The sequence below is a fragment of the Chinchilla lanigera genome, unplaced genomic scaffold, assembly GCF_000276665.1.
Source record: "Chinchilla lanigera isolate Chin_1 unplaced genomic scaffold, ChiLan1.0 scaffold00072, whole genome shotgun sequence".
In the NCBI taxonomy this organism is placed as follows: domain Eukaryota; kingdom Metazoa; phylum Chordata; class Mammalia; order Rodentia; family Chinchillidae; genus Chinchilla; species Chinchilla lanigera.
In genome coordinates this window covers 5,190,199-5,215,557 of record NW_004955473.1, presented here as the reverse complement: position 1 = coordinate 5,215,557, position 25,359 = coordinate 5,190,199, and the positions used below count along the sequence as shown (strand labels likewise).

The 25,359-nt window shown below is 37.2% G+C and overlaps 1 protein-coding gene across 2 annotated transcripts in view; it reads right to left on the bottom strand.

Annotated features, from left to right (window-relative positions):
- Positions 1–6,790: 6,790 nt before the first annotated feature.
- Positions 6,791–25,359, bottom strand: part of Zdhhc9 (zinc finger, DHHC-type containing 9) — a 34,193-nt gene continuing 15,624 nt past the window's right edge. For both annotated transcript variants that reach the window (XM_013523089.1, XM_005401256.2), the window contains 7 exons: positions 22,388–22,546; positions 15,780–15,917; positions 14,645–14,693; positions 13,753–13,855; positions 12,350–12,453; positions 11,826–11,922; positions 6,791–7,787 (listed from right to left, as the gene is read on the bottom strand). In XM_013523089.1, coding sequence (XP_013378543.1) covers positions 7,671–7,787; positions 11,826–11,922; positions 12,350–12,453; positions 13,753–13,855; positions 14,645–14,693; positions 15,780–15,917; positions 22,388–22,546 — 767 coding nt within the window. In that variant the 3' untranslated portion in view covers positions 6,791–7,670. The remainder of the gene's footprint in view (positions 7,788–11,825; positions 11,923–12,349; positions 12,454–13,752; positions 13,856–14,644; positions 14,694–15,779; positions 15,918–22,387; positions 22,547–25,359) is intronic.

Here is a 25,359-nt window from a genome sequence, read left to right as displayed (position 1 = left end):
GATGCAAAAATTCTCAATAAAATACTAGCAAACAGAATATAACAAGTCATCAAGAAGATTACACACAACGACCAACTGGGATTCATACCAGGAATGCAGGGATGGTTCAATATATGCAAATCAATAAATGTAATACACCATGTCAATAGAGCCAAGGACAAAAATCACATGATCCTCTCCATTGATGCAGAAAAAGCCTTCAATAAAGTCCAACATTTATTCATTAGAAAACCCTACAGAAAATAGGAATAGATGGCTTTTACCTCAAGCTGATCAAAGCTATCTATGATAAACCAACTGATAACATCATCCTAAATGGTCAAAAATTGAAAGCTTTCACTTTAAAATCAGCAACAAGACAAGGATGTCCACTGTCACCACTCCTATTCAATATAGTTCTAGAAATACTGGCTAGAGTGATTAGACAGGAGAGAGAAATAAAAGGAATAAGGATAGGAAACGAAGAAGTGAAATTGTCATTATTCACAGATGACATGATACTCTACATAGAAGACCCCAAAAATCCACCAAAAGGCTCATGGATTTAATAACCAAATTCAGTAGCGTAGCTGGATACAAAGTTAACACTCAAAAGTTAATAGCACTCCTGTACAAAAGTAACAAACAGACTGAGAGAGAAATTACGGAAACCACAACTTTCACAATAGCATCTAAAAAGATGAAATACTTAGGAATGAATCTAACAAAAGAAGTAAAAGATCTATACAGTGAAAATCATACTACTCTGAAAGAAGAGATCAAAGAGGATATCAGAAAATGGAAAGATACTCCTTGCTCATGGATAGGAAAAACCAATATTGTGAAAATGGCCATACTCCCAAAATTGTTGTACAGATTCAATTCAATCCCAATTAAAGTACCATTAGTATACTTCACAGATCTAGGGAAAACATTCCTAAAGTTCATCTGGAACCAAAAGTGGCCTAGAATAGCCAAAGCAATCTTGGGAAACAAAGGAAAGGCAGGAGGCATCACAATTCCTGACTTAAAATTATATTACAAAGCTACTGTGATAAAATCAGCATGGTACTGGCACAAAAACAGACCTGAAGATCTATGGAACAGATTAGAAGATACAGATACAACTACAAACTCACTCAGTCACCTTATCTTTGACAAAGGGGCCAAACGTTCAATGGAAGGAGGATGGCCTCTTTGATAAATGGTGCTGGCTTTCCACATGCCCAAGACTAAAACTAGACCCATGTCTTTCACCATGCACTCAATTAAAGTCAAAATGGATCAAAAATCTACACATTAAAACAGAAACACTAAATTTATTGGAAGTGAAGGTAGGTAAAAATCTTGACAACACTGGGGTAGGCAGAGAGTTCATGAGCAAAAACCAAACTGCACAGGAAATACTTCAAAGAATCAACAACTGGGATGTCATCTTACTGAAAAGTTTTTGCACTTCTAAAGAAATCACCAGTGAAGTAAAAAGAAAACCTAGGAATTGGGAAAAAATTTCAGGCAACTGCCCCTCAGACAAAGGACTTCTATCTAGGATGTATAAAGAATTTTTAAAAACTCAAGCCTCCCAAATTCAAAGACCCAACCGAAAAATGGGTATCTGAGATGAATACACACTTCTCTAATGAAGAGATACTAATGGCAAATAAATACATGAAAAAATGTTCAACGTCATTAGTCATTCGAGAAATGCAAATTAAAACAACACTTAGGTTCCATCTCACCCCAGAAAGAATGAGTATCATCAAGAAATCAACCAATAACAAATGCTAGAGAGGCTGTAGGGAGAAAAGAACCCTACTCCACTGCTGGTGGGAGTGTAGACTGGGGAAACCACTGTGGAAGTCAATTTGGAGATTCCTCACAAAACTAGGATTGGAAGTCCCATTTAACCCAGCTATTCCCGTTCTGGGTATTTTCCCAAATAATTAAAGACATCATACCACAGCGATATATGTGCACCCATGTTTATAGCAGCACAGTGTTATAGCTAAATCTTGGAAACAACCCAGATGCCCATCCACTGAGGAATGTATTGAAAAGTTGTGGTATTTCTATACAATGGAGTATTACTCAGCTATTAAAAAAGATAAACGTGAGGCTTTTGTAGGTAAATGGATGCAACTAGAGACCATACTCATAAGTGAAATAAATCGGACCCACATGTGTAAACATCATATTGTCTCCATGGTGTAGGAACCTGAAACACTAGGTAAAACTCAAAACATACAGTAGATGACAGGAAAGGGAAAGAAACTGCTCAAAAGAAGGAACAACTGGGATGAGTGAAAGAAGAAAAAAGAAAGAAGGAAGGCAAAACATAAATATATATATGAATAGCTGTGATGACTGTATTGCTGTTGTCTGATGGTGTATTGAAATGAACAGTTAATGCTCACAATTTTTTATGTTCTGATCGATTTTGCATGCTTGTGTCTGGTGTTCTGAGCAACTGATTTGAAGGTAACAGTATGCACTAGAATTACAATGGTGAACTCCTACCATCTTGTCTAGTGAAACTCCGTATTATCTCTAAGGTTTTATTGAAGAATTATTTTCTTATTCTCTTTAATGGTTTGAGCAATCTTTCATTCTTACATCTGATAATCTGAGCAATGTAGTTGAGGATAGTGATATGCATTTTAACAACCGCTGTTGATTTGTATTAATTTGTCTTGAGACCCTGTATCACTTTGAATGTTTTTGCTTTGATTTCTTTATGTTCGTGATACTGGTATGCTGCTACTGTTCTATTTTTTTGTTTGTTTGTTTGTTTGTTTCTCATGTACTATTCTCTTTAAAATAAAATTTTAAAAAAGAAACCAAAAATAAATAAATAAAAGCACATTAAAGGCACCAGGGGAGGGATATGGTCACTTATTTTCTAAGGTGTTCAAATATTTTGAGAAAAGAACCTCTGAGATAATCTAGTCCAGTGGTTGTCAGGCGTAGCAGCCCCAATATTCCCTTGCTATTCAAGATATTTTGTGATACAACCTTTACCACCCTGAGGTGAACTTCAAAGTCAATATAACCTACTTATACTTTTAATTTCAAGAATAGCAATGTGATATACACTTGTCCCTCAGTATCCATGAGGGATTTGTTCAACTGTCCCCACACCCTCAAGGCTGCCAAAATCTGCAAGTGTTCAAGTCCCTTAAATGAAATGGTACAGTGTTTGCATAGAACCTTATTGCATCTTGTATGCTCTAAATCATCCATAGATTACTCAACCTGATACACTTTAAGTAATTGTTATACTGTGCTGTTTAGGGACTTATGAGAAGACAAACGTAAGTGCTCAGTATGGACACAAGTTTTTTTCTGATTATTTTCCACCCAAGGCTAGTTGACTCTGTGCATGTGGTACCCACAGATATGGAGAACCAAGTATACTAACTACACTATAAAGGAAAAATTAAAAGAAAGTATGTATAATAAGACAATATATATATATATTTCAATATACAAATACCTAGACAAGATTATACTAAAACATATAATAGGACATGAAATGTTCCCACGTATCCGCAGAATCACTGCTGAAAGCAATCAACACAAATATAGACTCATATAGGTAGACTGTGTTGGCAACCTAAATACCCACGAACAGCACTGCTGATAGTGACATGCTTTTCAAGAATTACAAATAACTCAAAGTTCTGAATAAAATAAAATACCATCTTCCCCCGATTTATACAGTTGTTGCAATCCTGGAAATTCAATATATATGTTAATATTATAAAAACATTTTGTGTTTATTTGTGAAACAGTTAGGGCCAGCTAATGATGCCAGCTTTTTCCACTCACATTTATATTGTATAGACCATCTGAAGTTTCGCAGGTACAGATACATACTTCCCATTCCCCTTTTATATTTATCCAAAACATGAAATACACAAGGACTTTTTGTGAGTTAGGCTTGCATCCTTTAAAACTAATGATATTCAGAGTTTGAGCCTTTGAGGCTATGTCTAAAATCTACTGCCCAAGAATGGCCAGAGATTTCTAGAATGTATTCTCAAAAGTGACACAAATGCCTTTTGAATTATTGGGTACATGACTCTTCTTTAGTATCACTGTGGCATAAGAACAAGTAATCATTTTTAAAAAACACATTTTCTGTGATCCGTTGGTGATTTTTCCCTAGCCTGGCCCCAGCCTCAGCAGTAGAAAATGAACTGAGCTGGAGGAAAAGGACTAAGAGGGCCAGGCCAAAGGGAGAAAAGGGGGGTTAGGTTGCTAGGTTACCACTTGAGCCAATCCAAGTGGTCCCAGAGGGGTACCAGATACAGGACAGGTCCCTCTCTGGCCTACCAAGTTGAGGGACCTCTCAAAGGAAGGGTGTCAAAAGGTGGGGGAGGGGTTCCAATCACTTACACTAGGCACAAGTAAAGAAATGAGGCAGAAGCACAAAGAAACAGACAGCCCTGTATTTCTAAAACCATTCAAGTCTCTTTCATTAATTGGCTTCCCCTCAAAAGAAAGATTTCTTTATTAAGAAATACCAGAGAGTGAAAAACCCCCAACATATACACATTTGTAGGCTCACACAAAAGTGCAGAGATTTACATATTAAACTGTATTTAAGTTAGAAAATAGATTTAAAAACAAAATATTTTTTTCCCCAACAAGGTAAACAGATTTGGTCAATAGGAAAAGGGGCCTTAAGGATAAAGGCAGGATGGTCAGGACAGGAAGAATGGAATTTAGCTGCTACAGAATTCGAACCCACCTCTAACCCAACCCCACTCCTGGGGAAAAGTGCAAAGCGGGAGACAGTGCTCTCAGTTGGGGCCAGCAGGTCTCCAGAGCCAAAAGGACATAAATTCCACTTACCCTCAGGGGTTTTGGGTCACTGCCAGCCTTCCTGGCCTGGGGAAGTGGGGTACATAGGAAACATGAGGAATGGGGAGGGAAGGGAGAGCTGGAGAGAGCTATGGTAAAGATCAAAAAACATAAGACCCTTTTCTCTAGGGAAAGATCAATCATTAAATCTCTCCTCTGATGAGAGCTCAGACTAGGGACAGACTTGGCTGGTCCAGGCTATGAATGGGATAAATGTTCAGGCCAAGGTTTTAAATACAGGTTTATAAAGGAAAAGAAACAGGGCAGGGAGTATGAGAAAGTAGAAACTAAAAAAAAATCATTTTATACTAGAGATAAGAGATTTACATTCTGACCCCTCACATCAAAAAGTGAAAGTTTCTCTGACTGACTTAAGGGTCAGCAGGAGAATGGCTGTGGCAAGTTGAGGGAGGAGAGTTCTACTCTCGGCCAAGAAAGGAGATGTGATAAGACTGAATGGACTGAATACTGGTTAGAAAGGGGTTCATCTGAATGACAGGTTGCCTGTAAAAACCTAATAACTTCTAAACTCTCCAGGATTGACCTTATTTTGAACTAACTAAAATTTAACTATAAGAATCAAAGTGAGAGAACTAGAAAATGAATGGGAAAGTAGAAGCAGATACGAGAGGAATCTGTGTCAATCTCTCTCCCAATCCCCTGCCCCTTGCTAAACTCAAATTTTGTGACAAGGAAGAAGTCATACAGGAAAATCTGGGAGCAGCCAAATTTCACCAACTCTAATTAACTAGGAACAGTGAGATAGGAATTGGTAAGGAGTCTTGATTATAGATTATTTGGAAAGAAATACATACCATAACTTATAAAAGATTGCTAATGACATTTTTCCACTGAGAGGCCCTGGTAAGCCTGCTTGAATAACCCATTTGCAATTAACAGTGTCTATCTGCTTAAAAACAATACCCTAATTAAGAACTTGCTCCCTTAAGTAAATCCCTCTACCCTTTTGATATTCTCAACATTGTATATTGCTTTAAAGTCCTTTCTTCAAAGACCAGATAAGATAAACTTTGGCCCAGAACGTAGTCTAGATCAACCGAGAATTTGAGTTTGGGAGCTATCTCTCCAACTCAAGGGAACTCTGGGAAATGGACATATGAGAATACTAAGCAACCCCTTCCACCCCCAACCCCCCACCCAACACACAAACACATTCACATCCCCAGGTGGTTCTAGAAATGGAAGGGGAAGGAGGAGGCAGGCAGTTTGCATTAGACACAGTTTAATCGCCTTCAAATAGATTAAAAGTTCCGGTTTATGCTCCCTCCCCCCACAATCCCCATGAGTCATCCAGACAGGACCCTGGCTTAGAAAGAGAAAAACACAGGTGCTCTAGGAAATATAGCCACATATAATACATAAATCTTCTTCCCTGAAATAATGCAGGTCCTGAGCAGAGCTGACTGGGGGCCACAGCCCACCCCCAGGTAAAGTGGCTCTGGGACTCTGCCGGTGGAAGTGCTGGAAGAGTGGGGCTTGGAGGAAACCCCTGGTGTGGTTACCAATGCCCGAGGTGGGCCGAGGCCTTGGAGTGGGTTACCCGGAAGGGCAGCAGTGCTGGGCTTTCCCTCACTCAGCCGAGGCTTAATGGAAGTACTGGTTAGCCTTTTTTTCTTTTTTTTTTTCTTTTTCTGTTTTTTTGTCTTTCTTTTTTTAGGGAATGAGAGGAGAGGAGAGGACAGGAGAGGACAGGAGAGGAGAGGAGAGGAGAGAAGAGGGGAGAGGAGAGGAGAGGAGAGGAGAGGAGAGGAGAGAAGAGAAGAGAAGAGAAGAGAAGAGAAGAGAAGAGAAGAGAAGAGAAGAGAAGAGGGGAGAGGAGAGCCTCTCTGTGCCTTGGTTTCCCCATTTGTGCATTCAGGGCCTCTGCGGGCCTCACACAGGGAGTCTGAGGGGATAGTGTTTAAGTGAACACTCAGGCTTCCTCTGAGGAAAAGGAACCACCAAAGTGCCAACTTTTATTACTGCCATTCCTGCTCCTAATGGGAGCAAAAGCCAAAAGAAAAAAATTAATAGGGGGCTAATGAGAAAGGAGGAGAGATGAGGCAGAGAGTGTGTAGGGCTATGCTGTTGGCATCTCATCAATGCTTACTGAGAATAGCACAGGTATTAAAGGTTCTGGAGATTCTACAAGAAATGTAAATTATTATTTCTACTATGACTACTTACATATATCTAGTGAGGAAAGAGTGGGACTTGGGTGTTACAGACTGGGCAGGGAACAAAGGAGAAGCTACATGAATAAATACAAGTGGTACCTGCCCTATTCCTAAAAGGATTGGCTGGCAATGCTGGCACTTGGTAGCTAGGAGACTCCTCCACCTCACTCCTCACCCTCATTAATTCTGAAGGAGGCAAGAACCCAGTAAGGATCCCCTGGCCAGAGGTCTCTGTGACTATCTCTGGACTCAGGACATACAGCAGCTTGAGAGGACTTAACCCAGCCTCAAGAATCTTTAGCCCAGAATGAGATCAATGACACCAAGCATGAGAGCTGGGATCTGGAGGGAGGAGAGGAGAGTTCAAAGAGAGCCCGTGGCTGAGGTCATGGGAAACCTGTGCCACAGCCTAAGAGACCCATTTATCCAGTTGCCAGAGGTGATCGGCATCTTCTGCTACTGCCTTGAGTCCAAAAATTTTTAAAAAAAGATTGCAGCAAAACAATGCCAATGTGCAATTGGGTGACTAAAGAAAAAAAAACCAGCAAAAGGGACAGCTTACTTGCTCTCTGTCTCAAGTTTATCTTCTCCCCTGGAATCTCTCATAGCCCTAATTAAACACAAACAAAAGTCTCTTCCATAGATAAGCTACTTCTCAGCTTCAGCTGCCTCCCGTGGTGGCTCTGGGGGCTCTGGAGGTGGTATCTCTTCCGGAGTGCTTGTGTCCTCCGGCATCTCATTGGAGTTCAGCTGTTCTGTTGGGACCTGAGAAAGAAAAGATATCAGATTCAAAACAAATTTCTCTCTAAAATTTAAATGCACATAATCCACAGACACTGAATTCTTCCTCTAAAACCTTTGCCCACACTGATGCTACAGATATATAGCTACCATCACCAAACTCAGACCCAAGACCAGCCTATCTTCTTCTCAACAGAATGCGACATTTGGGGCTACATTTAATTGTCTGTTGCAGACAGATGTTTTCAGTATTATTCATGGTAATAATAATAGGGACCACAAATAATTACACACACACCCCCTTTACAACAGAATGCTATAATGTACTTGTCTAATGGTTCTCAACTCTATTTTTGCCCTTGCACACAACTCACTAGAATAGCAAAGAAGGTGAGGTATCAAGGTTACATATGGTTTAACAATGCTCCCTAAGTGATTCAAAAATTCCATCCTTTCCTACATTTAACTGAGAATCACTAACCTACAGTGTTGTGATTTGGGACCAGACTCATCAGAAAAATGATATTGAAAATGATGACAATAATATATAAATGTGAGTTTGCTGCACTTTAAAAAGAAACTTCAAAATTTAGGAAAGGTAAGTAGAAACCAACGAAAAGTATTTACATAAAAACAAGATTCTATTACAAAACAAAATTTAAACCTACTAAAAATCTATTAGAGCTGGACATGGTGGTACATACCTAATGAACCAATAAACAAGTTCACCAAGGTTTCAGGATATTAGATTAATATACAAAGATCAATTGTGTTTCTATATACTCTTACCAAAAAGAACCCAAAAATGAAATTAAGAAAATAATTTCATTCACAGTAACATTAAAAATAATAAAATGCTAGCCAGGCATGCTGGAACATGCCACTAATGCTAGCATTTGGGAGGCTGAGGCAGGAGTGTCACTGTGAGCTCGAGGTCAGCCTGAGCTACATAGTGAGTTCAAGGCCAGCTAGAACTACATAGCAAGATCCTGTCTCAAACAAAAAGTTTAAAAAATTTTAAAACATAAAAATAATAAAATGCTTATGAATAAATATAACAAAAAAGTATAAAACATACTTTAAAAACAACAAAATGTTCTTGAAAAAATAAAAAATACCCTAATAAGTAAAAATACTACTGGTGTTAATTACTGGAAAAATTTAATCTTATAACTTAATCTTGTTAGGATGGTAATATTCCCCAAATTGATCTATAAACCCAATATACTCTTCTATCAAAATTCTAGTTAGCTCCTTTGCAGAAAATGATACTATGATCCCAGTACTCATATGAAAATTTAGGGCTGGGGATTTAGATCAGCGGCAAAGTGCCTGCCTGGCAAGTGCAAGGTCATGAGTTCGATTCCTGGTACCAGAGAAAAAAAAAGAAAATTTAAAGGACCTATAATAGGGGCTGGGGATTTAGCTCAGCGGCACAGGGCCTGCCTGGCAAGCGCAAGGTCATGAGTTTGATTCCCAGTACCGGAAAAAAAACGAAAAAGAAAAAAAAATAAAGGACCTATAATAGCAAAAACAATCATACAAAAGAAGAATAAAGTTAAAAGATTCACATTTCATAATTATGAAAATTACTACAATGCTAAAGTAAACAAGAGAGTGTGGTACAGCCATAAGTACAGATATACTGATAAATACAAAAGAATTGAGAGTCGAGAAACAAATTTTCACATATTTAATCAATTGATTTTCTTTTATATTTGGTCTTATTGAGACAGGGTCTCGCTATGCAGTTCAGGCTGGCCTTGAGCTCACTTTATAGCCAAAGCTGGCCTTGAATTTGTAGTGATCCTCCTGCCTCAGCCTCCCAAGTGCTGGGACGACAGGTATGCGCCACCACGCCTGGCAATCAATTGATTTTCAACAAAGGTGACAAGACAATTCTATGGAAAGAAGAATAGTCTGTTCAAAAGACAGTACAATATGATAGACATTGTAAATTGATAGGAAAGCACTCAAAGGTAAAGGATAACTGGGATATGGGAAAAGAGAAGGCAAAGAAGGAGAAAGTTTGTATGTATGTATATGCAGGATAGTTAACATGCCTGTTCTGCTGTCTTGTATTTCTTTGCTGAAAGAAACTGTCAATGAGTCCTTGGTTGATCAGCTTTGTATGTCTATATCTGTTTTCATGAGAAACCACTTTGAAGATATCAATATGTAATACAACAAGCATTGTTAATTCCCTACCACTCTGTTTGTAACTCTGTACTGTCTGTACTGTTCCTTTGCTATTTTGTAAAATGTCGACTGTTAATATTTTCCTCCTTTTATTTTAAAAAAAAAAGACAGTACAAAGGCAACTGGATATCCACAAACAAAAAGAAGTAGACCCCCTACCTCACATTATATAGAAAAATTCATTCAAAATGGATCAAAATATAAATGTACGAGGTGAAATTATAAAACTCTTAAAAGAAAACAGAGGTATGGATTTTCATGACCTTGGATTCAGCAAGAGTTTCTTAGATGTGGTACCACAAGCATAAATCACAAAAGAAAAATCAGACTACAACAAAATTTAAAACATTTGGGCTGCAAAAGGTACCATCTAGAAAGTGAAAAGACAATCCACAGAATGGGAGAAATTGTTTGCAAATCATGTGTCTGGTAAGGGACTTGCATAAAAATCACACAAAGAACTCATGAAACTCAACAATGAAAAAGACAACTCCATTTTAAAAAATGGACAAAGGATTTGAATAAACACTTTTCCAAAGAAGATATACAAAGGGCCAATACATATATGGAAAGATGTACAACATCATCAATCATTAGGAAAATGCAAATCAAAACCACAATGAGATACTACTTCACACCAAGATAGATAAAATCAAAATGTCACATAGTAAGCATTGACAAGAATATTAAAAAGCTGAAACATTTATACACTGCTAGTGGGGATGTTTTTCTTTGGCAAATAGTCCACTAGTTCCTCAAAAGGTTAAACATGGGAGTTACCATATTACCTAGTAATTTCATTCCCACATATACATCCAAGAGAAATGAAAGTATATTTCCATGTAGAAACTTCGATATGAATGCTCATAGCAGCATTGCTTAGTAACCAAATAATAACCAAAGGCTGGAAACAGTCCACCAACTGATAAATAAAATATGGTACATGTTCATATAATGGAATATTATTCAGCCATATAAAGGAATGAAGTACTACTAAATGCTATAATGTAGATGAACATTTAAAATACACTAAGTGAAAGAAACTGATCACAAGATACCGCATATTATATAATTTCATTTATACAAAATGTATAGAAGAGGAAAAAAATCTATAATACAAGTACATTAGTGGTTGTGAAGGGATGAGGCTGGAGGAATCAGGGAGAAAGAAAGAATGACCACTAATGGGTACAAGGTTTCTTGAGGGGGAAGGTGATAAAATGCCTTTAAATTAATTGTCGTGATGATTGTACAACTCTGTGAATATACAATACCAAGGAATTGTACATTTTAAATATGGATTCTATGGTATGTGAATCATATCTCAATACAGTTTTTTAAAAAGCAAGTTCAAATAATAATTTTGGAGCATATTGTCATAAACTGTATCTTGTACAAGAAAGCTGGGAGAGTTTCCACAACATCTACATGTTCCAGTGAAGAAGCCCCCTTCTACCAAGGTAACCACATCACTAACTCGAACATGACCCCCTGGCTCCATCTTTGCTTCTATAACATTTTATGCATCCCTTATCAACATTGAACAATGGCCTGTTTACTTGTCCATCATCCCTACCAGACAATGAGCAACTTAACAGTAAGAGACATTATATGCCTTGTTCACTAGTCTATCCCCAGCACCTAGCACTGTGGCTGGCACAGAGTAGCTGCTCAAAAAAATGTCCAAAAATGAGTAAATCTTAGTCTATCTCAAGAGCACAAAGAGTTGAAGGCAATGTCAGAGCAAGAGCAGAGACAAGAAAGCTAGGAAGATTAGGATACAAAATCACTTGATTATATTGCTAAGCTGTAAAAGTAGTCTACACACTGGCACCAACTCAGCCATAGGTAAGGAACACTCACTGGGCTCTGTGGCAAGAGGCTACTACTGGTCTCTTGAGTACTGGGAGGTCGACTTCCACTTTCTTCCAGTGGCAAAATACCCCTTCGATCCAGCACACTGTGGAAAGACATGAAAGCACATCAAAGACTTGGCATGCACCACTCCAACTACACAGCCCACTGAACCTTGCTGTGTATATCAGAAAACATAAGAGGGTCTTTTGGAAATCTAGCCTGATCCTAGTACATGCCTCCTATCTTCTATTCACGTTTTCTTCCACGAACCAGTGAATGTCATATTAATCCGGGAACAAACAAATGAAATATGAATGAAAGTTTATCCCTTCAAAATAGCCCGCCCCTCCTCCCTAAAAAATAATCAGCCCATGGTCTATGGCTCATGTAGAAATGGTACTACATGACAATCCTTAAAAAGATCTATTTGACTCCAAGGAACCACATTCAGAAGAATGCATCAGAAAAGGTAACAGGACAAGGTTGAATCACTCATCCCAAGTCCCAGGACCTGTTAGTCCCTTGGGTACCTGGGGGGCAAAGGGCCACACAGCACTTCACAGCAGTTCTTCACAATATTGCCATGGCTGTAGGGATTTTGGATGCGATTCTTCCCTGTCCATGATCCTTTGATCTGAAAGATACAAACCAAAGATTACATTAACAATTATGCTGGAGAAATACATGCAGCATGGGATAATAAGAAATTTCAGGAGGTGGATAGGGGCAATAGATGCACAATAGTATGAATGTACTAAATACTACTGAACTGTACATTGAAAAATGGTTAACATGCCAAATCTTATGTCACATGTATGGTATTTTATCTCAATAAAATATATTGACATAAAAATACTCACAAAAGACAAAAAAGTAGATTAATTAGTGATATGCATTGTCTTTTTAAAAAATATATAATGTAGCATGGAGGTTCCTCAAAGAACTAAAAATAAAACTATCATACTATACCACTCTTTGGTATATTCCCAAAAGAATTAAAGTTGGCATACTATAGAAATGCTGGCATATTCAGGTTTATTATGCTACGATTCACAATAGTCACAATTTGAGCCAGCCTAGGTGGCCATCAACAGATAAACAGATAAATATGTGGAGATAGGTAGATAGACAGAGAGATGTATTATTTATTCAAAAAGAACACAATCATATCATTTGCAAGAAAATGAATGGAACCGTCATGCAAAATAAGTCAGACTTTAAAAGACAAGTATTGTATGTTTTCCCTAATATGTGGGCTCTAAAAATGAAAACCAAATATGATATGAAAGTAGAAGGGGTAGTAATTATTAGGCAAGAATGAGGAAATAGTGGGTTGTGAGGGAGAGTAATAGCTGGATGATTATGATCAAAATATGTTATATGCATGTATGAATACTTTTTTTAATTTAAAACGGAGATTGAAAGCCTCCTGTAAAATATATAATATATACATAAACAAACAGGGGAACAAGTGTAGACCAGTATAGATGACTATAAACCATACATTAACAAAGGTGATACCTTAAGGTAAAGTTATAGGGATTCATTTTCTGTTTTTTGCTCATCTGTATTTTCTGACATTCTACAATGAATGCATAGTAACTGGAAACTTTTTTAAAGCAAGGACTTACTCAGTGGCCACTGTTTCTCTCTCTATTCTACATGCAGAATCATCAGACAGCTGTTAAGGACCTATGAAGAATTAAAGACCTTATATTCACCCAACTTTTCACCCTGTCCTTCTTAATGCCCTAGAGGCATTTAGCTGCAGTAAAAAAGTCTACCTTCTCTTCCACATACAGTTTTTAACCATCTCCCACAAGCTGCTGCTTGTCCGAACCTTCCAGGCTTTGGAGACCCAGTCCTCCAGCACATAAGGAGAGAAGAGGCTTTTGGGAGAAGAGTATGTAGTGAGAAGACAAAGTTGACTCACGTCTTCATTGGTTGTCTGGTTGAGAGCCACGAGGAAAGTGTGAAATCCAGTCAGTCCCACGACGGACCAGAGTGTGAAAAAGCAAATGAGGACCTCTAGCACAGTGAGGGTAAGTTAAGGAATGTTGAAGAAGCCACACCAGGGGACTTGATATCTCAGTCCACATTCATGGCTCCAATCAAGCCATCTTTACCTCTTGGAAGGAATGTTACAAAAAGCCAAATATCCGTATATAACAATAGATGGATTCTAAGATAGATCCTTTACAAAAGGTAAAGGATTTTTGCTTATTTAGTATGAATAAATCTCTAACATCTCTAGTGTATTTAAGTGCTTGTCTATTTATTCATCATTAGCTCTTTCAAGGTGACATTTAAGAGGGGGGTTTAAAGCAAAACAATGCTGGCTATCATTGGCAATGGAAATTTCATCAAAAATAAAGTTTATAGATGAAAAATTAGTGGGAAAATAACAATATGATTTATACAAATCTTTCCTAAATCCCCTTTTCAGAAATGCAATCGCTATACAAAATAAGCCTTAGCTGAAACAGGAAGGAGGGGCTTCCAGTAAATGACACACAAAGTATAGTGAGGCAAATCACACAAAGTATAGTGAGGCAAAGTACAGTTGCCCACTCGAGGAGATGGGGATGAGCCTGGGAGAAAGATTTTGGAAGGAGGCAGCTGAGAAGTGGGTAAGAGAAAGACCTCCATTTAAGCCCTGGCCCGCTTCCATTCTGGTTGCCATCACTAAGACTAGACTTTTTAATTTTAGGCTTTGGCACACTCTGATGTCTGAAAAACTAGATGTTGGAATAACTGCAGGGAGAAAACATGCTGGAAAGTAGTTTAACAAGACTTCACAGGGACATACTGCCAGAGGAGGATATGTTCCAGGAGTTTCTTTCAACGTCTCCAGGAAGCCAATTTTCAAGGATTCTGTGAAATTGGGAGGAGGAGTAGAGAGAAAAATTAGTAACTTTAGTCAAAACTACAAAGTGTCCTGCTGCCTACTCACGTCTTTTCCTCCCTATCCTGTGTTACACACTGGCAGGAGTGAAGCTGTCACTCAGGCAAGGGTGAAGAGTCTCACCCCCAAGCTGGCAAGCTAGTGATTGAGGAATTCACATTTCCAATACCTGGCAGAAGCCAAGCACTGGGAACCCTTCCATTTTCCCAGCCTCAGATATAGGCATGTAGGGGATATTAATAGAGGAAAGAAATCAAAAATGGTCAAGAAAAATCCTCTCTCCTCACCTGTGTCCCTCCCTTGTGCAAACACCAGCTCAGAGCTCCTCTCTTCCTAGGAAGTTGTCTTGCTCAAGACAACCCTGTAACAATGCATGCAACTTATTGGGCATGGTGGCACACACCTGTAATCCTAGCACTTGGGAGGCTGAGGCAGGAAGATCATTGTGAGTTCGAGACCAGCCTGGGCTACAAACTGAGCTCAAGGCCTGCCTGAACTGCATAGAGAGACCTGTCTCAAAAAGACAAAAAAAAAAACCATAATGCATGCAACTTGTCCTTCGATTGTTAGAGTATATGTGTGTGTGTGTGTGTGTGTGCGCTATGTGGTGTATGTACATGCAAAAAGGGGGTGTGTACTTCCTGCCTCCCAAGTAGATCATAGCTTCTACATGTAATATTTTACATTCTTTGGTAAAATCCCTTATACCGCCTAGCACAATCAGGTCTTCCAGGCAGAACAGGAGGTTGCACAGAGCTAAAATACATGCCCAACATTTGGGATCACCTCAGAAAGGCCCACAACTCTGAATGAGGACCAGTAATTATGCCTCTCCCCAACAGAAGGCAGAGAAAAGGCCAACATACTCAGTAAATAGCTACAAGCTGAAGTTTGCAGCCCAGCTCAAGAGCAGACAGTAGTGCTTCTAACCCTCTCGAGGTGCCTTCACAAGTGGACTAAAATCCCACCAGAAACCAATTTCCCAATCTCTCTTCAAGTCTTCCCCCACCCTGCCCCACCCCACCCCAGTAACAGACACTGCCCTACATACTCACTGAGGGCCACATAGACGATGTTGAAGGCAAACACATAAATTGTGAGGAGGGAAAGAGAAAGGATGAAGAGGTAGAAGTAACGGTAGTTCCTCTTTCCAACACAGTTCCCCACCCAGGGGCAGTGATGGTCGAAGCGCTCTGTGGGAAAAAGAAAGAGTCTAATGCCTCCAGAACAAGAGCAACCTACCAACTACATAATCCTAACCCAAAGATCCCAGGATCAGCACCTACTTTGATTTTAAAAAAAATACAGGTTTCTGCCTCCTATGGTGGTACATGACTGTAATCCCAGCACTCACAAGGCCGAGGCAGGAGGAGGACTGCCATGAGTTCACAGCCAGCCTAGGTTACAAACTGAGTTCAAGTCCAGCCTGAATTGCGTAGCAAAACCTTGTCTCAAAAAGACAAAAAAATGGGTTTCTCTTCTTTTTCAAAATGTTTCTTAGCCATCTCATTTGACCCTGGAAGTTAAGCAAAAAGATACTCCTTTGTTTGTGGTCTGTTTGTTTGTTTGTTTGTTTGTCTGAAACAGGGTCTTGATATGTAGTTCAGGCTGGCCTTGAACTCACTTGAGTTGATCCTCCTGCCTCAGCCTCTCAAGTGCTGGGATTACAAGCACAAACCACCATACCTAGCTAAAATGATACCCTTCCCCTTATTTTACAGATGAAGAAACTAAAGGTCCAAGTGACCTGCCTCACTGCACCACTTAAGAGCAGAGAAGTCACTTTTCCAAATAATAACCTTAGCAGGTTCGAGAAAAATAAATAGGTGAAAACAGACAAGGTAATTTTGAAAAATAATGTGGTTTTTCTTGACCTCTACTAATTGAAAATATAAAACTACAATATACTTAAAATCATAAGGGCATAAAATCATATTGGGCATAACCCAATAAAATGGAAAGAGCCCCAAATATACTTAAGTATATACAATATACTTAAAATATATACAATATATATTTTGTATATACAAATATAAAATACAATACATATATACAATTATATATATTTAAGTATATACAATATACTTAAAATCATAAGGGCATAAAATCATATTGGGCATAACCCAATAAAATGGAAAGAGCCCCAAAACACACTTCATAACATAAAATTATTTACTATGTAATAAACACAGCATTGCAAAAGGAAGTATAATTCCATAAGCAATAGAGCAGTACATACTGCCTAACTGGTAGGAAATAAAGTCACTTTTTTTCTTACATTATTTGTCAAAATAAATTTTACATAAATTAAGAGTTATAGGTAAACTGAAACCAAAAGATGTAAGGAACATACATTTATCCTCTGTACGAGGAAGGAATTTTTACACACAAATGGAAGAAAACAGAGGACAAAGAAAAATAGATTTGACTCCATTAACTTTAAAAAAGTGATTTTACATGTGGTAAAAATACTTGAAAGAAAATTAAGGAGGAAAAATAATGACCATGCATGTACCTAACTATATGAAAAGTCCTTACAAAGCAGTAAGGAAATACATATACTTCTACAAGAAAATTGTCAAAGGTTACCTGAAATTTACTGAGGGTAGGTTTTAAGTGTCCACACCAGATATATACACACAATGGTTATATGTGTAGTGTGTGACCAATTTTACTGTGGTAATCAAGTCATCACACTGTAGTCCCTTAACATATAAAGTTTTTGTCAATTATACCTCACTAAAGCTGAAAATAAAAATAAAATATATACCTAAAACAAACAAAAAAGAAAATAGTATAAAATAATATCACATAAACAAATTTTTTCAGGTTTAGTAATAGTTCAGTGCAATACTAATCAAACAATAAGATACTTTTTGTCTATCAAAATAAGAATATAAATAATCATATCCATTGCTAGTAAGAATAAGGTAAAATGGACACTTTACTGCTTATGGAAGCACAAATTGAGAGAACCTGCCCAGAAAGCAATATGGCAGTACATATTAAGAGCATTAATAAAAATGATACTCTTTTAGCAGAATAAGTCCATTTTCTGTAATTTCTCATAGGAAAATAGAGATATACTCAGAAATTTAAGTCCGACAGTTTTCTTTTAATTGAAAAGTATATTGTAGGACCAGGGATATAGCTCAGTGGCACAAGCACCTACCTAGCAAGTGCAAGGTCCTGAGTTCAACTCCCGGTACAAAAAAAGAAAATTATATTGTGTAAAATATAAATAAAATAATTTGCCATTTTAATTGTACAACTCAGTGGTATTACTTACTTTCACAATGTTATGCAACCATCTTACTATTTTCACAATCTTTTCATTATCCCAAATAGAAATATTGTATCCGTTAAGCAATAATTTTCCATTTTCCCCTTCCCCTACCTCCTAGCAATCTGTTTACATGAATTCACCTACTGTAGATATTTCATTTAAGTAAACAACCTCAATTCTCCACAATTCTGGTCCAAAAAAATGGACAAGAACCGAATCAAATTTCCCCACAAGGTCAACACTGAACCTAATCACTGAATTTGATTCGGTTCTTGTCCAACTCGGTTTGCGACAACAATCATAAAATGAATCAAGTTTGTGAACCAAGGTACCACTGTATTGTCATATGATATCTGTCCTTTTGTATGTGGCTTCTTTCACATAGCATGTTTTTAAGGGCCATCCATGTTGTAACATATATTCGTACTTAATTCTTTTTTATGACTGAATTATAATCCATTGTATAGATATGGATGTACCAGATTTTATCTGACCATCTGTTGATAGACACTTGGTTTGTTTCTACCTTCTGGCTGTTATGAATAATGAGGTGGTGGAGAGGTTGAAGGGAAGGGAGAGGAATGGGAAAAAATGAATCAAGTTATATCACAGTACTTTAAAGGTACAAATTCTCTATGATGAATGTGATCATTATGTATAGCGAAAACATACCAATAAAATCTGATTGAAGAAAAAAATAAAAAGGCTATAAAACCTATTTACAAATACATTTTGAGTCACATTTCAATTCTTTTGAATATTGCTATGGATTAAATCATTTCCCCTGGCTAATTCATACACTGAAGCCCTAACGTCCAACATAGGTGTATCTGCGAGTAGGAGATTTAAAGAGACAATTAGGTTAAATGAAGTCATAAGAGTGGAGCCCTAATCCAGCAGGACTGGTGTCCTCATAAGAGAAGACGACACTGGAAATATGTGAGCACATAGCAAAGGCCATGGTGAAGACACGGCAAGAAGAAAGCTACCTGTAAGCCAAAGAGAGAGGTTTCCACAGAAACCAATCTTGTGAAACATTCATCTTGGACTTCCCAGACTCCAGAACTGTGAGACAATAAATTCCTGCTGTTTAAAATCATCTGGTCTACGGTATTTTATTATGGTAGGCTGAGCGGATTAATACTGGTATGTATACTCAAGAGCAGAATGGCTGTCAAATGGCAGTTCTACAGGGCTGGGGATATAGCTCAGCAGCACAACGCGTGCCTGGCAAGAACAAGGTCCTGAGTTTGATTCCTGGTACCAAAAAAAAAGGCAATTCTGTAACCAGCAGGCAAAATGCAACTTTTAAAAGTTAGATTTCTTTTCTCTAGAGACAAAGCAGTTTCTTCAAATTTGCTCAGGCCTAGAATAGTATGATCACCAGCCCCTCCTCTCCAGAAGCTGGCCTCACTAGGTCAAACTCCAGTTTCATTTCCACAGGGAAGGGAAAGAGTGGCCAGGTGTTATGTATTGCCTTATTGTATTCTTTCTCCCTTCTGCTCCTTATTATAAAAGGCTCTTGCACACCTGGACACAACAAAACAGTGATTTGGGTAATAAGGCCCCTCCATCTCCTCAGAGCTAGCTGTAGTAAATCCTTCCTGTTCTCCAAAATAAATAGCCTCCTTTGATTTGGTCAGCAGCAAGCAAATGAAACTGAGGATATGGACCTAAGTGGCTGGTAACAATTCTATGTTTAACTTTTGAGAAATCAAAAAATTATATTCCATAGTCGCTGCACCAGAAATTTAAGATGGTTCCAATTCTCCACTTCCTTAAGATTAATAATTATGATTGTAGGGTTCAAATAATGAATAAAATGGAATAGTGAGTAATGTCTAATGATAGAAGAGGGCTTAAATAAACTAGAATATAACTATGATTATAGTCATTAAAATAATGTAATCAAAAATATTTATTAAATATGTAGAACAAAGCTCAGAATAGAATTCTAAGTTACAAAAGCAGGATTAAAAGCTATCATGCATGATCCCATTTTATAAATGAAGATTTGGAAGAAAATATGGAAAATATGGGGAATGAATTTAGGATTAAGTTTTATTTATCTTTTTTATACTTCCTCATATTTTCTAAAATTAACAAATAATATTTTAATGAATAAAAAATCATTTGTACAGAACAGTGAGGTGTATACTGCTAAACTATAAGGCTGTGACAGTGGTACATCTCCTGATTAAAGGGCAAAAATATATCTTTTTCAGAAAAGGAAAGTACAGAGAAGAATGGCATGCCCATGGCTAGGACAATGTATGGATCCAGAATTACACATATAGCCTCATTTTAAGTAAATCTGGCATATAAAATCATTGAGAAAATGTAGAACTATACAAATGTGTTTTTTATAGTATTTTAAATCATATTCTTTCTTATATAACAAGTAATATATCCTCTTTGTAGAGAAATTTAAAAAATGAAAAATGAGGGAAACAAAAATCACTCATAATCCCATAACCTGCAGATTACAAACTACAAGTACTCTGGTATATCTCCTTGCATATTTCTTTATATATTTTGTTTTCAAACTATATAGCTGAGATTTCACTGTAAATGTAGCGCATCTCCTGTCTTATGTCATTTAGCTTTCTGGTATGAACTTTTTCCATAGTCTATAGTATGAGTGTCCGTAATTTATTTGACCATTCACCTATTGGTGGATTATTGGGTTCTTTCCAGGTTTTCACTTTCATAATAATCCCAAAGTAAACATTTCCACACCTAACTTTTAGCACATTTCCAATTTCTTGGGATAGATTCTCTAGAAAAGGAATCACCAGCATCAAAGAGTTTACATGTGTTAAGGTTTTTGATGAATCTGATTATATTGTCTTCCCAAAAGTTTATCCCAGTTTACATTCCTAGTAGTATAGCATGAAGCATTTTTGGGATGTCCTTGCTCATTTCCTAGACTAAAAGATCATCCTGTGTTATTACTGATTTCTTTGATCATTAGTAAAAATGAATCTTTTTTTCATATTTAACCAGACAATTATACTTCCTGTTTTATGAACCATTTATATTTATACTAGATCACTACTTTTTAAATAAAAAATTAGTCTAGGGCCAAGCATTTAGCTCAGTGGCACAGTATCTGCCTGGCAAGCACGAGGTCATGAGTTCGATTCCTGGTACCAAAAATAAAATAAAATAAAATAAAATAAATAATAAAAAATCAGTCTGTATGAGTTCTTTATGTTAAAAAATATTAATACAGAGAGAGAATTCTTTATGAATTTTCACTTCAGACTTTTTTCTTGGTCCATTTAAAATGAGTTGTGAATTACAAAATCCTATCTATACAACAATTTTTGCTATAAAAAGCAAGATACATGTCCCCAAACTAATCAATTGGCCAGTAAGAGGAAACCAGGGTCCTCAGACATGCTACATGACATACAGAATGTTAGAATCACATCCAGTGATATCAGCAATATAACACAGGTGCCTTTTAAAAAGCACATTTACTACCTGTTTCTGATTTTTCTCACGTTTCAGCATATAGTGGGCAGAACCCACAATCAAGCCACATTATGTGCAGACAGAAATACAGATCCCTATATTATGAACATCTATACTAGCCATGCTCATAGCAGCAGCAAAGAAAGAAAAAATAAGGGCTTTGACATCAGAACTCTTCCAGCTTTATCTCAAGCTAACTATATACACACACAGAGGTGCTTTGCTATTTCATTTGTAAAATGGCAATAATACTAATTTCAGGATGTTGTTATAAGGCTTAAATGACAGAAAAGGAAAGGACTTAGTACAGCATCCACACTGTAGTAGAAACTTAGTAAATGCTAGCACCTTTCCTCTTAGGAACACTGCCTCCATAGGCCTTCGTTCCTCAATACTGCCTCCAGTGGACAAGGATACTCTTCCCCCATGTAAGGTGAGCTCCACACAGCAAAAATTTAGATTTCAACTTTTTGGACAACATTTCATGCCTGGATCTTGTACTCTGAATAACTACTATGAATATAACAATACACAATGTATGAATTATTGTTACTCTCCTACTAGCCTGTTTTGAAACTGTTTTATTGATATTTTTACTTTCTTCTGTTTAAAAACCAACCAAACAAAAAACAGGTAAAGTTTATTTTCCCATTTACGAAACAGGCTGTTTTTTTTTTTCCATTTTAGATTAGATAATCTTTAAGCTATGATTTGATCAACAGAAGTACAGTTGATTTTCTTTTTTTTAGGAGTTTCTTCCCAATCTAAATCCCCCTAGTTTCCCATCAGAATCTATCGTCTCACTTTCACTGACTCTTCGCAAGAACTGCTGATCACCCTGACTATCTTATTCAATGCAGCCTTTCCCCTGGGCAACAACCCCTTGGTTTTACTCACCCACACAGTTGTCACAGATGCTGCAATGGGAGGCCCGGGGAGGCCGGAAGATCTTGCATGTATAACAGTATTTTAGTTTCACAATCTGGTTGTTAATCTGGAAATTCTTGATACGAGGGGGTGGTCGCTGCCCCTGGGGCACTGCACCATTGGTAGCTTCTGTAAATCAGTAAAGACAGTTTAATTCACTGCTAGTCATTATTTAAGTCTCAAAGTCTTGCCACCTCTTGTTCAGCGGTAGAGCACTTACCTAGCATGCACAAGGCCCTGAGTTTAATGCCCAGCACCAAAAAAAATTATATTAAAAGCAATGAGGGTCATCAAAGGTTGCCTACACCTACTGTCTTCTCCAGGCAAGAATTTCCAGACTAGAATTTCAACATCACCTATTGTCCCTCCAAAATTCTACTGACTAAAAAAAAAAACATACAGACAAGCAAAAAACCCACAAAATTCTACTGAGTGCTGTGTACATGTAAAAAAGTGTTTCTTTAAAGTTTTTTGTCTAGTTACAAAGAAAAACATTTATAAAGGAAAAAAATTAAAAGAAGAAATGAAAACATCCAACTTCACTAATTAAAGAAATAAAAATTAAAACACAAAGAGATCATTTCCACCTAAGGCCTTCACATAGAGTAATGCTGCCAGTTCTTTTTTTTGAGACTGGGTCTCACTAAGTTGCCAGACTGGGCTCAAACTCGTAAGATTCTCCTGCCTCAGGCTCCCATAGTGCTGGAATTGAAAAGGTCATTCTTACACTTTACCAGTCAATGATGCAGAAGCTACCACAATTTTAAATGTGTGTACTCTTTTGTGTAGCAAGTCTATAACTGACAGGGACTTATCAAAATTATAAAGAAAAATGCAGCTGTTTACACAGGATATTTTTCACAGAGTCCCTTTTAACAACGAAAAACTTAAAAGTAACCTCAATGTCATAATAGGAAGTTGGTTAAGGAAATTTATGATGCAGATATGATACAGCTGGGTAAGTAATATTATATGGCCATTTAAAATGATGTAGGCAAATAAATGGAGACAGAAAAATATAATGTATTATCAAATGAAAATGTATGCTAAAAATCAATACATATAAGCAGTTCCTATCTAGGAAAAGTGAAGTATATGCATGAAAGACTGATAATACTTAGAAAAACAATTAGTAAAATAAGAATATATATTTATTATTTTAAAAGTTAGAAAAAAACATAAAATATAAATAATGAAAGATAAAAATCACAAGAATCTGTCAGCTCAGAGAGAGTCATACATTTTTGGTGTATTTTCTTCTCTTAATAGATAAACATTTGTGACATTCAAAAATTTGAGATCATAGAAATGCAATTTTATACTATGAATTATTTACTTAACTTTATACTGTGAACATTTACCCATGATTGGTAATTTTTTTCTAAAATATCATTATTAGTAATATTCTATGAGATGCACACACTGTCATTTATTTAATCATCCTGTATCATTGGGTATTTAAATTATCTTAGTGTTTTTGCTATTCAAATGACGTTGCATGCAAAACTTTAAAACATTTTAGACAAAAGCTTAAATTCCCTTTGATAATTCAATCCCAGTTCCCTACTTCCTTCCCCAAGAATATATTCATATGTTAAAATTAATTTCTAAAACACAAAGAAAAGCATGTTGAAGTCTGAGTAGCATTAAGATAGCTATAGTCATTAAAAACAAAAGGAAAAATAAAATGATATATAAAAAAATTGTACTGTAATTTATTTAAAATACCTGATTAGTTCCTTTAGCTAAGCCCTTAAAGAACCATTAATGACTGGATCAAAGGGGATGAACCCTTAAAACCCATATCACTTCTTGCCAAACTGCTTCTCAGACAGATTGTATGAATTCACATGCCTGCCTGTCCACAGCATATGAGAGTGCCTGTCTCACTGCACCCTCACCACGCAGTATAATTCCAAAAAAAGAATATTTTTCAATTCACTTTGATTATAAAAATATCTGCCATATGGAACATTTTTCCTTTTTCTGCAGAGTGGGGTAGGTGCTGTGAAATCAAACAATAACAGTGTGTCACAAGTCTTAAAAGCATGGAGAAAACTATTCACTAGAGGGTGATACACAAGTAAGTAAGCACCAGCATGCCACCTTTTATTCCTTTGCATATGCTTTACAGGAGGGCACCTGGGAGACAGAGTTCAGGGTTCTAGGAAGCAAGGCAATCACATGGCTTATCTCTCCATCCCTCCTCCACAGCATACCCAGTACAGAACTGAATATAAGCTGACAAAAAGTTGCTAACATAAACAAATGTATTTACTCAAAAATGTACGCTTCTAATAAGAGAAACATGCCAAATGTAGAGGTCACAACATGACAACTTCAGTCTGGGCCCCACATCCAATAATGAGGCAGATAAGAGCTAACCCTGGTGACAATCTGCTGTGAAATGTACGCGACAAGTCAAGGTACTGTCTTGAACCTCCATATGTGAATGGGAAGGGAACTATAAAAGAAAAACCCAGATGGAGGCAAAAATAGCATTCACAACTCTCCCTCACTATCTTAATCTTAACTGTTCCCAGTTGCAGTCTCGGGTTTCCTCAGAACTCCAGCTGGGCCAAATACTTTCACCTCTGCTTTCCTCCACTGTTCTCACCCTCACTCCATCCCTATTTAGTTCTAGCTCACCAACTAGTTTCTCCTGAGATCAATTGAAATGAGATAGAATTTTTTCAAAAGAAATCCACCACGGGGCTGGGGATTTAGCTCATCGGCACAGCGCCTGCTTGGCAAGCTCAAGGTCGTGAGTTCGGTTCCTGGTACCGGAAAAAAACCCAAAAGAAAAAAAAAAAAAAAGAAAACCACCACCAAGATGTTAGGAAGAAACACAGCTAAAACAAACAAACAAAAAATACAAAAGCCTGGAAGTGTTCAAAGCAGTCTCAAAGAACGAAGAAAGGCTAGCCACAGATTGGCACTCT